The sequence below is a fragment of the Daucus carota genome, chromosome 2 (assembly GCF_001625215.2).
Source record: "Daucus carota subsp. sativus chromosome 2, DH1 v3.0, whole genome shotgun sequence".
NCBI lineage: Eukaryota > Viridiplantae > Streptophyta > Magnoliopsida > Apiales > Apiaceae > Daucus > Daucus carota.
In genome coordinates, this window is record NC_030382.2 from 34,640,125 (window position 1) to 34,656,859 (window position 16,735).

At 31.6% G+C, this 16,735-nt stretch overlaps 1 protein-coding gene across 1 annotated transcript; it reads left to right on the forward strand.

Moving 5' to 3' along the window:
* Positions 1 to 8,269: 8,269 nt before the first annotated feature.
* On the forward strand, positions 8,270 to 11,548 carry LOC108206401 (rho GTPase-activating protein 2). The gene is made up of 4 exons (XM_017376685.2): positions 8,270 to 8,648; positions 10,390 to 10,510; positions 10,602 to 10,952; positions 11,053 to 11,548. Exons 1-4 carry the CDS (start codon positions 8,323 to 8,325, stop codon positions 11,407 to 11,409), a joined length of 1,155 nt encoding a protein of 384 aa, XP_017232174.1. The 5' UTR covers positions 8,270 to 8,322; the 3' UTR covers positions 11,410 to 11,548.
* Positions 11,549 to 16,735: the final 5,187 nt, after the last annotated feature.

Below are 16,735 nucleotides of genomic sequence, written 5' to 3' on the forward strand. Positions count from 1 at the left end.
AACGTACGCCGTGGTTGCTATTCTGCGCGGCTACACTTATCTGCAATGCTTTTTCTCTTTTAATATTTTTCTTTTTCTGGATTTGACATCTTTCAACACACTGCACAGTCCTTATTATATTATTTTATTTATATAATAAAGACTTGTTTGATACACTTTAATCGTAATTTAGAGGGTTTCAGTGTTTTGGTTAGATATTATTTGAGTTATGCAAAATAATTCAGAACTCATATACTTAGGTTATAGATTATTAGTTTCCTTTTAATTATATTAAAATACAATATTAATAGAACTAGGTAATAGAAAATTTTAAAAATTGTTTGAACTAGCTAATTATAAACAACATTTTTTTTTTAAACATAATTATAAACAACATAAAACTTCATTTTAAGAATTAGAATTTTCTTTAAAAACAATGCCCTGTCTTGGAACTTGCATGAGTTTTGGTTTTTTGGTTAGATGTTATTTACGTTATGCAAAATAACTCAAACTTCGCTTACATAGTTTATACGTTGTTAGTTTTCTTTTAATTATATTAGAATCCTGTTAATGACCTTGTTTGATTCTTTTTCAAATTGCTTAGAAATTTAGAGTCTCCCACAAATAGGTTGGGAGTCACTTTTTTTTTAATAATAATAAAATATTATAATAATTTTGTTAAAATAGAAATTTAAATTTTCCAAAAAGTAGGTTACATCAAGTTTTCTAGCATAATTAATACGGGAGTAGGTTAGGTCTCGGTGTCTAGGATAATTAATTAACACCAAAGTAGGTCACCGTGTTTAGGGCAAGTAACATGGAAATAGGTTACGTCCAGGATAATTAATTATAAGTTACGTCTAGGATAATTAATTAATACCAAAGTAGGTTAGGTCACCGTGTTTAGGGCAAGTAACATGGAAATAGATTACGTCTAGGATAATTAACACGGAAGCGTTTAGGATAATTAACACAAAAGTAGGTCATATGTGTGCATGGGTGTCTAGGATATTTAACACGGAAGTAGATTAGATAAAAAAAAATTAACAAGTGTTTTCTTTATCATCATCTACCTATAAGTATCATGATAATTTTTATTTTTATGATTATTTTTATTTAAATTGTCTTTTAATTTTCAAATAAATTTACTTTTTAATGATAAAAATAATGTTATTAATATATACACATATATATAAGAAGCTAATTATATATATATATATATATATTGTGTGTGTGGGGTGTGTATTTAATGATTAAGTCCAAACACCTTCTTTAAATTTTTATGTATATTATTTATTATTGTCTTTATAGATTCATATAAAAATAACATATGTAATTATAAAATTAAATATGAATTATAAAATTATATATGAATATATTTATTTAAATTTTTTTTAATTGAAAAATAATCCCGTTGATGAAAAATTAGTTAAAAACCGCTAAAATGTTATTAAAAATAAAAAATGTAAGATATTTACAATTTACTTTGAGACAATACTACTATTATAATTATTATATAATTAAATCACTAGTATTTGACTTGATAAGTAATATGGAAAAGCTGGTATCTATTTGATGATGTCATCAGTATTAGACTATGTACCCAAACAAAACATTATAATATATATCACTGTATAAAATATTTAGGCTCCAAATTTTTCAATAAAATAATGATCTCCATGTGACTTTTTTTCTATATTCACACACATATATATTTTTTAATTTCATTCAAATAACTTCAATCAACATAGAACATAATATGTACGCTTTATAAAAAAAAAAAAATAGATGTTGAACATGTGTGAAGCACATGCCAAAATATAATTCAAAATTTTGTATTTTATAATTAAATTTTTAGCATTATTATAATGTATTAAAATTTGACTAAATATTATTGAATGTTTGATTATATTTTCTTTTAGAGATTTAGTTTTTATACTATTTTTATATATATTGTAAATGGGTTGGAGAAATAATATATTCTTTTATTATCTTTTGATAAGTATTTTGTAACATTAATATATAGTTTTAACTTTTAACTCTCCTATTTGATTTTTTAATTAATTATAAATTATTTTTTTCATATTTTTTATTTTTTCATTTATAAGAAAAAAATATTATTTATCTTATATCAATTATATGATAACTTCATATTTGCTGTTAAGTAAAAAAATATTAGAGTAAGGGATGAAACTTTTGGACTATATAACGAGTGTTTTTAGTCTTTGAAACCGGTTAATGATCTAAGAGAAGAGACAACCACATGTTGTTGAATTGTAATTACGAAGGAGAGTTTTTCGATATTAAATTTCTTTTTTCTTTTTCAAGTAAGGATAATTTAAGGATGACAAGAAAAATAACTAAAATATTGTGTGCTACAAATTATCTCTATGATTGTTTATTATGGTATATAGTATAGATTTATGGTTATATGTCCATTAAATATAAGATATATCTGCTTAAAATATATTTACATTATAATTATATTGTCTTCATCCTAAATTAGATGATCTCATTGATTTCGGGTACATGATTTACATCGGTGTATTGGATTTTAAAGCATTTCTTTTCATTTATCAAATCCGAGGGTATTCGATTGAAATTGTTTGAAATCCATTAAATCTTGAGGTATTCAATTGAGATTTTATATTATGTTTCAAAATTTAGTGGTATTCAATTAAGATTTTAAATTATGCTTCAAAATTTGTTGGTATTCAATTGAAATTGTTTAAAATCCATTAAAATCTGATGGTATTCAAATGCTGATGGAATTTTTTGGATTTCATAAAATGATGGATTTTGTGGCATTCTTCGATGTATTTTAAGTTTTTTAAAATCCCACCAAAATCTATGAGATTTTCAAGCATTGTGCTTAAATCCTATCAACTCTGCGACATTTTATCAAGAATCCACGCAAAATGAAAATCACATACAATTCTTTAAAAACCATAGACTAAAAATAATTCATTAAAATACCAATCGAATACACCCACTTTAATGTGCATTGACCGCATTGTACATAATTTTATTGTAGAATTTTTCTTTTTTTGTAAATAAAAATTTAAGTATGAAAGTTTTATTCACAAAAAGAATCTATAGTATACAATAATAAGCCAACATGGTTATAATTTGTAGTCCTAAATTTTGTTCATGGTTATTGGTTTGGTCATGTTTTTTTAGTCATTCCTATGTTATTATCTTGCTAAAAACAAAAAAAATCACACTAGAAATCTATCTCTTAATAGGTACAAGTATTAAACAATTATAAGACTAAAAATCTATCTATTATAAGGACAAGTTTTAAATAAATTACAACACTGAAAATCTAACTCATAATAAATACAAGTCTTAAACTGATTCAAAACACATATAACTTTCGAACTTTCTGCTTGTTTTATTATTTCATTAAAAAATTATAATGACGTTAAAATAAAATTATAAATATATCATTTTGAATATTATTTAAAATTAATTGAATAATAAATTATCCTATAATAATAATAAAAAATATTTTAAATAGATAATAAATTGTAAAAACTAATTTTTCGTGAGAAAATATAATCTGTTGGTTAATATAATTTAATTAAATTTCAATTCATTAATATTAAAATACTAATAAAATGATGTTAAATTTATAATATAAAAAATAAATAATAAATTATATAACCGCCCGTGTGTCGCACGAGTTAAAGGTTAGTATTTATAAAAATAGACGGTTAGTAAGATAGGTTAAGACTCATAAGTTAACACCAATATACATGAGGGCTGTTTGTGTGAGTTTAAAATAAGATAAGACTTATAAGTGAGTAAGTATTTGAGAAAGAAGTAGAACCCATAAAAATAAAGTATTTGAGCCAACTGGGCTGGTCCTTTACTGCCTCTCATTGCTATTCCTGCTACATATATATCATCTTCTCTCTTCGTCGTTGCTTTTACACATATCCTTGACAACAAAGCCATCTCCCCCTATCATGAAGAAAATATGATTTTAAATTTTCTATCATGTAGAAAGTTTGTCCAGATGATTTCTTTGCGCCCGTTCTTGCCGTCGCCGGAGACAACGACGGCGTCGGAAGTGAGGGTTTCGATGGCGGCGATTGAGGAGCACGCGATGTTTTGAGGAAAACGACGGCGTTTTGGCTTGGGCAAGGAGGTGGTGGTGAATAAACGATTGCGAAATTGTGGGAAAGAATTGACGCAACGGCAAGCCAACGAGCTAGCCATGTTGAAGGTTTTACAAGCCTCAGTGGCTATTGTTTCATTCTCATGGATATTCTGTTATTGGCTCTCTCTGGATCAATCTTCGGTAGTCAAACACAGGAGCGCCTTACAACCAAGTCATATGAGATTATCTCAACCAAGGCGTAAAAAGATAATCAGGGATGTTGTTTTTACAAGCATACATATGAATATTAAACATCACATTTTTCTTTTAGTTTTTGCCGTTATGTGTATCTATCTTTTGTTTATCACTTTATTTTGCAGATTGGATTTATTTTCAATCACCGTGGTGATTTGTGTTTGGAGCTTCTTGCACAATAAGATCGTAACATCCGTAGTGGTGGTGGAGAGATTCAGAACGGGCGGAGATGAAAGATGCTAATTTGGAGATAATTGTGCCTTAATTAAGAATATTAATTATTCTTAATTATGGGTTTTTAGTACCATTTATGGCGACCATAATTGGGGCGTTTATGGCCCATAGAGGCATTTAAGAGCCATAATGTTGATTCTTTTATGTCTTTATTTTAAAAAAATTCAAATTTACTAATATTTCTTTTATTCGATTTTGTCTTATTTTCAGGATGATTGAATAAGAATGTAAGAATTTATTAAGGCTGTTTCCGAGAAGACGCGAACCTTGGTGTACAAGACAGTTGAGCTACAATCATAGAAGACATCATTTTTAGTCTGTAATCAGATGTAATTTTTGTAGGGTACTCTTTTTCCCCCTTGAGTTTTTTCCCACAGGGTTTTGCTCTTGAGGGGTTTTAACGAGGCCCTTTTTTTGTGGGTTATCTCTTCTGACTTGAAAGGCTATGTTATCTAAGCTTCCGGAGTATTTACATACTTTCGGTTAGATGATATACCTTCTTGAACGAAGGAAACTCTGTCCATCCGGATTTGTATATTTCTTTCTTGGTATAATACAACCGTCTTATGACAAAAAAAAAAAAAAAGTACTTTCCTTGACCCGTTTGTGTAAAAAGTTAGTCGGAAGTTTTTAAAATAAGATGAGAATGCTAATTTTTGAGAAAGAAATAGAACTGTGAAACAAAATCTAACATTCTTAACTTATTTTAGAGTCCGTTTGGAAACATGCATTTCATTTCAAATGACAAGATTTGAGTTGTCGTTTCAAATTCCAAATTTATACTAATATTTGAATGTTTGGATTTCAAATAAAATCCAAATCCACATTCTCAAACAAGTTATTTGATCAAATTCAGAATTATAAATGAAATCCAAATTCCCAAACAGGCCATTAAGTACAACCTGACTTTTTACACAAACGGTACGAATAACTGCTTCTAACTTATCAATCCAGAAGCCGGGTTTGAAGTCACGGCCAAACACCACCTTAGTTTAGTTCTCACTTCCTTTTTTAAGATTATCCGGATAGCCCCAGAAGCTAGTATTCTAAAATTCTTACAGACATTTCTTGATTTTTTATACAAACGACATGAATAAATGCTTCCAACTTATAAATCGAGAAGCCGGACTTTTAGGCCTTGCTCCCGAGTTTTTTTTAAGAGAGAAAGCAAGTGCTTTCCCTTTCATCCCGCTTTTGGAGTGAAAGTTTTGGAGTGAAATTATGTTATGTTTGCACTCACTTTCACTCACTTTCATTTTTTAAAAAAACTCGGGAGCATGCATAGGAGTGTGAAAGTTAGATAACTTTAATTCGTTTTTACTTGCTTTTCTCCCATTTTAAAACTAGGGAGCAGGGTGTTGACCAAACATCGGGTCATGATCGGAAGTTTTTACAAGGAAAAAAGAGAAACAGGTGAGGGTACTGGGTAGAATTGTAAATTCATATTTTAAAATTTTGAAATGTGTGGCGCTTGCAGGTAGTTTACCTATTTGCTAAAACAAATGAAAAATACAGTCCACAATAACTCTTCTTGCAGACTTGTAAGAGCAAGTCCAACACTATGCTAAGAGATTCCCTAAAAATATTATAAAATAATATGTCTTAGTGATTTAGCACATGAGCTCCAATAGTACTCCCTATATCCATTCTCTATTATTATAATAATATTAAATAGTGAAGGAGAGAGGGAAAAAAGAGAAAGAAATGATGTGGAGGAAAGAGGGAAATGAATATTTTAATGATAAAAATAGTTTAGAAGTGGCTAGCATATTCTAAAAATAGGGAAGTGGAGGCTTGTGCTAGTGATTTAGCACATCACTAGCATAGTGTTGGAGTGCAATTTTATCCCATATTCTCTATTTTTAGATTTAAGTTAGCACACCAATTGGACTTGCTCTAATAAAATAAACATACATAAGATTCAAATAAACATACATACTTTACATATAAACTCAATGATCAAATCAATCCTCTCTCTCTCCCTCCATCCCTCCATCCCTCTCCCTTCATCGTCCAATCCGAAATCAAACAGAAATTCAAGATGTCGTGCACAAATATACGCATCGTGGTTTGTTGATGGCGATTCTATAGAATTATTTTTTGGATTCGGTAAGATTATTCTCTCAATATTGTATGTAATCAAAGTGTACCTATCTCTTTGAAAAGGTACGTTTTTTTGTCGATTATCTTGTTGTGATCAAGAATAATTTTTGTTATGTGTTTTATAAAATGCTTGATTTGGATTGTTTGTATATATCATAATAGCATGTCTTTTTGTTAGAAATCATTTTATACTTGTGCTCTTCTAATTTAAAGGTTGTATAGATTTTTTTAGGTGTTTGAAATCATGAATTTTGTATCTAGTTTGTTAATTTTGTTAGGATTAATTTGTAGATCTAGTTGAGTCTTTTTCTGACATCTTTTTGTTTTAGACGGATTCATTATGGTCGGCCGGATTATTATGTTGAAATCAAGTCCATTATTTTTTTCGATATGTGTTCTTGGTGTTCTTGATTGTGTGGCAGTGTGGGTATGTAAGTGTGTACTTTGATCTTCTAAATCACAAGTCTTATTTTTTAAACATGTTTTTTTTTTTGACAAATATGGCTTATAGCCTTACAAGTGAGTATCTGTTCTAAGATATTCTCGAGATGAGCCAGGGTCGAACCCAAGACCTGGGACGACAGAGGATAAGCCCTTAACCACTGGGCTATCCAACCGTGCTCATTTTTTAAACATGTTTTAGGTGCATGTTATCAATTTATTTTTGATTTATTTCATTGTTTTTGAATTTTATATATGTTTGTATATTAATGTGCGATTCTTTTAAATTGGTAAGATCCTAATTTGATATGTTTATGCATAAGATTCTGCTAATTTACCATTTATTTTGATGTTTATATTTTTTGTGCTAATATTATGGGTAATTTTGATGTTTCAAGTTTTCATTTTTTTAAGTTGAAAATCGTTTTTGATTTTGAAATTTCAAATTAGATTTCATTAAACTGTTTTGAAGATTGAAACAACTTTGTTTAAATTTTAATTGCGATATTCAAATTCATTAAGTTTGTTTGACCGTAATAAATTCATATTATGGCGAGATATTATTTTTCGTAGTGATTGGCTCATTTTAATTGATTTGATTAGATTGATGTGATAAATGGTGTTTATTGAGTTAAATGTTAATTGTGCCTGATTGAGGCAGATTTGTACCATTCATGGGTGGCCATAAATGATGGCGTATATTTGGGCTTGTAAGAAGCAATTTACTAATTTTAATTACTTCAGTGTCTAACCAAAGATCCTTCTTTGGTTGAGACTTAATTTTAATTTTTATTTTAGGAATTATATATACACACACTTTTAGAAATAATTTATTTTTGGATATGTTATCCTTTATAATTTGTGTAATGTATATAATTTTTATAAATGAACTTATGTTTTTCTTATTTCTTGTGTTTTTTGCAGGATCTTGGTAGAGATTTCTATGGGTTTTTTTCTCTCAGACATTAAAGTATTATTATCTAAACGTCCGGAGATATCTTGCATGTCTTTCGGTTAGATGATAATCTTTTTTGAATGAATGAAATCCCTTGAAGCGGTTATTGTATCTCGTGATACAACTCATCTACGAGTATGTAGACCCTGACAAAAAAAAAAAAAAATAAACATACATAAGATTCAAATTACAATCACTGTTCAAACCACCCCCTCCCTCCCGAGATCGAGAGACGGAGAGAGACAGAGAGATGACAGGAATGATGATGAAAAGGAAGCTAAGTGTTTGTGGTGGTGGAAAAGAATTAAGAACAACGAATGCTACTGAAGAAGATCAAGATGTATCAGTATCACTTGTTGCATCACTTGTTTCAGCTATAAGAAAATCAATGGTGTCTTGTAGATTTGAAGATGCAGATAAACAAGATCGAGGGCTCAGCTCTTCTTCAGCTATGGAGATTGGATGGCCCACGGATGTGCAGCATTTGACCCATGTCACATTTGATAGATTTCAGGGCTTTTTAGGCCTTCCTGCTGAGTTTCAAGTTGATGTTCCCAGTAAAGTCCCCAGTGCCAGGTTCATCTTTTTATTTAATTCTAGATTATTATTTTTTGTGTTTATTTTGATGGCCTTTTTTAATTTGCATAAATCTTTGAACTTTATAACTTTTAGAACAATGTACATATTGCCACATACTTGTCTGTAGTGTTGTGATCTAATGGATATCTCTGTTCAAATCGAGGGTTCAATTCGCAGTGTGTCAGTATTGAAATTGACCTTTTTCAACAAAGTTGATATTTTCTTGCTGGAATCTGGGTTTTGGTTGCTAAGGATTTTTTTGATAGAAGAAAGGACGAGGTTAAATAATGCATTTGGGTTTCGCAAACTAATGTAGCCAGGACTGTAGGACATCTGTTTTTCATAATAAGATTTTCAAATGATGGCAAGTGAGAGCTAATGAATTTTCCGCCTTGGCTATGAAAGAGATAATTTTGGGACATCCCCAGATATGTGGGAATCTACTATTTTAATTAAGTGTGTGCCTGTGAGTGTAAGCAAAATCGATGTTTCTTAAAGCTTTATCTTTGCAATCGATCTCATTCACTTTAGCCTAAGTAAGCAAATTGATTGTGGAGAGGAGAAGATGTTGATATAGTTGCGCCGTTTCGAACTTTGAATATGGCCAGCTCATGTGTAGAAGGCTGATTACAAATAATGTAGGTCAAACAAAGTGGGCTTGCATTTTCAACAAACTGATGTGTTGTATTTTAGATTGGATATTTGCATAAATTTAAGACTTTGTAAAGGGCATATTATTCGAATGACATTTTCTAACTTTTACGATGATGTACATTTTTCCACATACTCGTCTGTAGGGTTGTGAACTTGAAATTCTTGCAATTGACCGTTCTCGAACAAAAGATATAATGTCCACATGCAATACATTCTGTAGAACAAAGTTTATAAGTTCTTGCTGGAATCTGTGTTATGATTGATTAGGACTTTTTTGATAGAGGAAAGGGTAATATTAAATAATGCATTTGGGTTTTCACAAACTAATGTAGCTAAGACTGTAGGACTTCTGTTTTTTATAATAAAAATTTCAAATGATTGCAAGTAAGAGCTAATAAATTGTCCGCTTGGGTATGAGAGTGATTATTTTAGGACTTGCACAGATACGGGGGGATCTATGATTCTTTTTTTTTTTTTAAAGATGGGGGGTTCTATGATTCTGATTAAGCCTGTGCCCGTGAGTGTAAAAATACTACATAATGGATGTTTCTAAAGCTTTATATATGCAAGCGTACTCATTCGCCTCAGCCCAAGTAAGCAAATAGATTGCAAAGAGGAGAAGATGTTGATATAGTTGACCTGTTTGTGTCAATATGGCCAGCACATGTGTACAAACCTAAATTATGGTCACTGATGTGTTTTATTTTAGGTTGCATATTTGCACAAACAACAAGACTATATAGGGGCTCATCATCCAACTGACAATTCTGGTCATTTTTATGTAAAAGGCTTGTTTGAGGTTTCTAAAAATCATGAATTTGGGCTAAATTTCCCGTGTACCTTGAGTATCCTGACACTTAAATGCTCATGTAATAAGATCTTGCTACCCTTTCTTTTTAATTTTTTTTTTTGGTAAGAAGGCTTGAAGTTACCTTGTGTATTTTGTCATTCAGATGCTCATGTATTAAAGATTTTTTTTTTTATTGTTTCTATTAAAAAGGCTTAAAGATATAACTTCGATCTATATCTGTTCTACCCCGCTAGAAAAACTGTGGTGTGCTTACTTCTAACTTTTATTTTGTAGTGTTAGCGTGTTTGGAGTTTCAGCAGAATCAATGCAATGCGATTATGATTCAAGAAGCAATAGTGTGCCAACAATCCTCTTGCTAATGCAGGAGAGATTATACACACAGAAAGGCTTAACGGTAAGATTTTTTTGAATTAACACGATCATATTCTTAGCTTGCAACATTTTTCAAGACTTTCTCTAAGTGATTACTCTTAAATGAATATTAGGCAGAAGGGATTTTCCGCATAAACCCTGAAAACAGCAAAGAGGAATATGTTCGGGACCAGCTGAACAAAGGAATTGTTCCGAAAGATATTGATGTCCACTGCTTGGCAGGTCTAATTAAGGCCTGGTTTCGCGAACTTCCTTCTGGAGTGCTAGATGGGCTTTTCCCAGAAGAGGTGTTACAGTGCAATACTGAAGAGGAATCTGTTGAGCTTGTGAAACAGCTAAAACCAACTGAGACAGCATTACTCAACTGGGCAATTGATCTTATGGCTGATGTTGTCGAGCATGAGGATTCGAACAAAATGAATGCTAGGAACATTGCCATGGTTTTTGCCCCTAATATGACACAGGTATATTCTTTAACTTAAACATGGGCTCTGAAATGTGCAGAAGCTCTTTAGTTGATAAAACCTAATATCAAAAAGCTTAGCTATTTACTTGTTGGTTCAGATGTCTGATCCATTGACAGCTCTGATGCATGCTGTTCAAGTCATGAACTTGCTCAAGACCCTGATAATTAAAACATTACGAGAGCGAGAAGAAACTACAATAGAAGGATATTCCCCCATGTCCAATTGTTCCTCTGCTAGGCACAGTGACGAGGAGATTGACAATCAACATGAGATGAATACAAGCTGCGAGCTGATAGGACCTCATTCAGAAGGTAATGCAGACCTGCATTATAATGACAACAGTGAAAGTGAAAGTGAAATTGGGTCATTTGGTGAGATAGAAGAAAACTTCTTGAAGCAATTGGATGATAATGTAAACACAAACAGTTTCAGGGAATTTAAAGGACACAGATAGCAAGTCCTGAAATCGGTCCTGCCTGTAATGCAGCATCACTTCTTACAGTATTCAGCAGAAGGATAATTACAAGGTGTAGCCTGATCACTAGCAACGGAGAAGACCTGGGCCTGAGTTCAATAGATAAGAAACTCAAACTCGAAACACAAGATTTATCAATACTAGATGTAATCACCTATGATCTGTACATGTTGGATAAATCAGCGGAATCAGGAGACCCCTCATGCCTGTTTGTGTTTCAAGTGGAAGGCTAAAATTATGAGCATTGTACTTTCTTGTTTTGTAATTTTTTTCTTACATGTCATCCAATTAGCCAATTCAGTTAAACTAGTCTGCAGTTTTTATTTGTGTCTTGTCGCTTCTTTTTAGCCTGGTGCTGTAGTTTTTTTTGCAGGCTACATTGCAGTTGCAATTCATGCTAGTCATGTTCAAAACACATGGAAAGTAGAAACGAAACACAGAAATCTTGAAATTTAATCTAGAACAATATCAGTGACCCTTTAAATTTGAAATGCTTATGCTCTTAAAGTGTGAAAGTGACTGCCATTATGTTTTCCTTGTCCAATTTCTGCACCAAAAGACAGAAGAAACCAAACTGAATGTGACCTGCTTGGTGTGGTTTGGTATTAAAGTCTAATATGGTTGTGCATGTTGTCAAGTCCATATTTCTGTCTGCAGTGGTATGAAATTATGCATGAAATTGCTTAAAGTTGGACTTTTTGTGGAAGATTTATGTGATAGACAATCTTTTGAGACCTAACTGTAGAAAAGAGTGACATTCAGCACAATGGATGCATATGATAGACTAGTAAATTTTAATCACAAAGAGTCAATTTTAAAAAAAGTCAAGTTTTCGAATCAAAATATTATTGATAGAATTTTATTCTCATATACTTCTATATTATAACTACTTTTCTATTATATCTAGATATTCTAATAATTATACTCCCACCTTTCAGAAAGAATGAGTCCAGTTAATATTACAGGCACTTTAATAAACTCATAGTTGACTAGTTTATCATTCATTTGCAGCCAGAAAAAGTTAACTGCCAGTGAATGACAACTATGCCTAGTACATGCACATGTGGTTTAAAACAATCTTAAATAAGCTATAAATGAAAGTCTCTCTCTTTTTTTTCTGGACATCCAAAAAAACAAATTACAAAACTATCATAAATTAATTTTCTGAAACTAATTCTTCATATTGTGCCAAAAAAATCTCATCTATTCACCAGGATCTGTTTCATGAAATAGATAAATATACATGTTGCTTGTGCGTGAAGAAAATGTAAGGCTTTATTGGTAAACTGAAAAAGAAAATTTTGTTGATTGGTAGGAGAGTGCAAGGCTTTGATTCTTGACCTTTGAGGCAGAAACATTAAACTTCTCAATTAGGTTATGTGTGCGCGTGAACACATACTAGAAATATAAGAAAGATCCTTCCATGAATTATAATTCCATAATGAATAATAATCAAGAAATACCATTATCTTTCAGATTCTTCGGGTATTTGTGTTTAGCTTATATCGAAAAAGATTATCAGATTTTTCATGGTGTTTGTGTTTAGCTTATTTCAAAAAATAAGTACTTATCTCCGGAAAAAGTTTATGTTTGATTACTTTTGCCGAGAGTCAAGTTTTTATTTTCAGAATAAAGACGAAGAAGCTAAACCAAACGGCCCGATCATAACTTACCAGAGTAGTTACAAGAAAGAAAAAGCAACCCCAAGCTACGCATGACATGAATCGAAAATCTAATTAATTATCTAAGCAAGTGTCCCAAAACAACTTATCATTCTCCACTTTAGGCTCCATTGAAGAATCCTCAAGTGCATAAGATTTACCACTCTTCTCCTTCTGCTGGCTTGAAGCAACATAACCCCTATTTCCACAACTTCTCCGAACCTGATTAATCGAGCCACCATCGTCATCATCATCGCCATCATCATCACAATTTCTACAATCAGGATCATACCAGAAATCCTGTCCTTTTTTCCTGGACTTCTTGTGACATGTCGCGTAACATTCCTCTTTTTTCATGGACTTGGCCTTTGGTCGTTTGGCGCGTTCTTCTTCACGATCACAATAATAACTTTTATTAAAGATCGTATTGTCATATGAATCAGAGCAGCATGACAAAGCATCATCAGCCTCATAGCTTTTCCCCTCTGCATGATCCATATTCAGATCATTATTGACTTGATCAGAATCCCCCGTGGCCTCGTATCGCAGAAAAGGAGATATATCAACCACCTTATGCCAATCCCAATTCTTCCTCCCATCCATTCTCTACACTCAACTTAATTCCAAGAATATTGACAGCGTTATGCCCAAAATCTCAAACAAGTTCTCATATTTGTTGTTAACCACTTTCCCCGTTAACAGACAGATTCCGCAATTGCATCCTTCTTATAAATTCCGCAATCTTACGGGGAGACCCTACTTACCGAAACACATAATTGTTGGTCTAATTTAGTCTGGAGAGTAGACCTAAAACAGGCTATAATCAGTGTGTGGTTACAGAGGAACTGGAGTCTTGTGTGGCCAGCAGTTATAGTCAGAAACTTGGGGAATTTTGAGAGTGAGATTTAAGAGGCTGACGATTTATGAGTGAGTTGAGATACATGGGCTTTCTAGAAGGGGTCATGTTGAAAGGACAGCGCATTTATTTATCCTATGACAAGTTAACAGAAAGACAGAGACATCCTATTACTTCTAGAAGTGAACCAACCAGTCCTGTCCTATTTATTTCCTCTTCACGGGTATGACAGCCTATGGCCTAGCCTACAACTCAATTCCACAAATGTTATTGCACGGCTGTGGCGGCAGGCCGTTATATCAAACGGTTGTTTCGTTTTGGTTCGAGCTCTGATAACCCACACCTGTCTGGTCTTTCCAAAATCCGTTAAAAGACAATCCGTTAAAATCATAATCGAAACACCCCTCTACGCTATTTCCATTTCAACTCTTTATTTGAGTATGAAAAATATACAAATAAATAGTTGTATCATAATAATCGAATTTTATCCTGACTTTCGTTAAGTTTTAATCAGATTTTTATTGAGACCTTTAAAAATTCGAGTTAAATATGGGTAGGCTATTCAAGTTTCATACAGAAATATAGGATATGTTATTATTTTGGATTTTTCCGAGATCATATATATTGACCAAATTTTCGGAATCAAGTTGTTTTTATGTGTTTCCGCCCGGATATATTTAATATTATAATCTTTAGGTAATTTTGGAGGACAAACATGACCAAAAATTGTGAAGGTATTCTAACTTGCAACTTGCAAGTGGCATATGATGGAAACAAAGACCTCCGTTGAGTCAGCATTGGCTCCTTGATGGAAGATTATAGTATTAGAGTTCAAAAGAATTTCAGGAACAGACTGCATTTTGCATGTGTGCTGGACCGTTGGTACGTATTTGACAATTTGTAAAGAATGACTGAATGAGTATGATGGATGTATTTACCAAATAAAGACGATTGAAAAACAAGATGCTGCCCGGTCAGGTTTGAAAATTAAACATCTCGACTTGTATCCATGTCGAAAATATGAACATATTTTATACGTGTTTGTAAATGATTCAAATCTACCGGTAAATCTGAACCAAGATAAGATATGATTCAAAGTTTGAACATTCATATACTTCGTAGATTATGTCTTATTATTTTTAGTATAAAGTGATCCTATCCGAATACCCCAACATCCAAATATCATTCGTATTCGAATCAAACTCATATATAAATATATTTTTAACACATTACACTTGTAAGTAAACAGTTATCTTTTCATATATTTTTAGTATCGTGTTTAAATTTAAATTTTCACAAAATATGATTCATTGTTCATGCAATAATTATCATCATATATACTTAAAAAATTATATATTTTATAATATCATGTTTATTGCAGACTAAATGATAATTATTTGGTAGTTGAAATAAAATTGATTTATGACTTTAGAGCATCTCCGATAGTCTCTTAACTCACTCCTAAATATAATATAAAATATTAGCTCTTAATGATTTAGTGTGGATTCAACTCCAACAACACTTCTTATATTCACTCCTCATTTTGTTTTATATTAATAAAAGCAAGTCATGTGCATAAAAGTACAAAAGAAAGTGGATGGAGAGAGAATGTTTCCTTACACATTTATTATAAAATACTCCCTCCGTCTCAATTTATAGGTCCCTTTTGGGAAAAAAAATTGTCCCAAAATACTTGTTCCTCTCTTCTTTCAATACAAATTTATCTACATATTAATTGTGACTATTTTGAAACTCAACATTATTTTCATTTCTCAATGCACTAAATCCCTATATTTATTGTGATTTTTTTGAAAATCAACTATATTCTCACTTATCAATGCACTAATTAATGATACATGAGATAAGATTCTATCTAACCAACTTTTTTCTTAATATGCGTGTTTATTCCAAAATGAACCTATAAATTGAGACGGAGGGTACAATTGAGGAGATAGAAGAGAAATTTAGGAAATTTAAGAGTGACTAGAGCCTATTGGAACAAGAAAAACTACCATCTTCCTCAAATTTCAATTTAAGAGGCACTATAAAGAGGCTATTGGAGATGCTCTTAGTGGATCATATTCGGTGGATTGGAAACTATCCAATTAGATAATATGAAATACGATATTAACTCATATCCGGTTTGGACCCGAATCTCAAATACCCGATATCGATTTATATCTGAATAATATGATCCCAAACCAAAATTTAGATATACTAAAAATAATATAATCCAAGAGCTGAGCGGGGTCCGATTTCAGGCGGATCATTTTACAACCTATTCCGTTGTAGTACTCCCACTCTTTTTACTGTGCAAGATATTTTGGACAATACACTCATGATATAAGTGTACATTGCGGTTCATTGAACTTTGAGTTTCGAAATTATGCGCAGCATAAGTACCACTCCAAGATCAGTACACAGTTAAGTGAAAATAAAATTGAAAAAGCAACTTAATGTGTTATTCAACTCGCATAGTAGATCTAATATGATATCAGGTACAAGCATTAAGTTGCAAATAATCAAACGATATACAAAAAATCACTGAGCATTAGATGGCCTGTATATGGGACTAAATGAACACAAGAACGAAAAACATTTGAAAATTAGAAACAAAGTGAAGAATATGTTATGCGATTATAATGCACACTTTGAGAAAACTACGCAATTATTGAGTCGTTAAGAGAGAAATGGGTAGTTTTCTGTCGAATTACTTTGACAATTAGTACACCAGTGAGCATAAAAATTACACTATAATCAACATATTTATTTAGTGTTTCTTATTTCT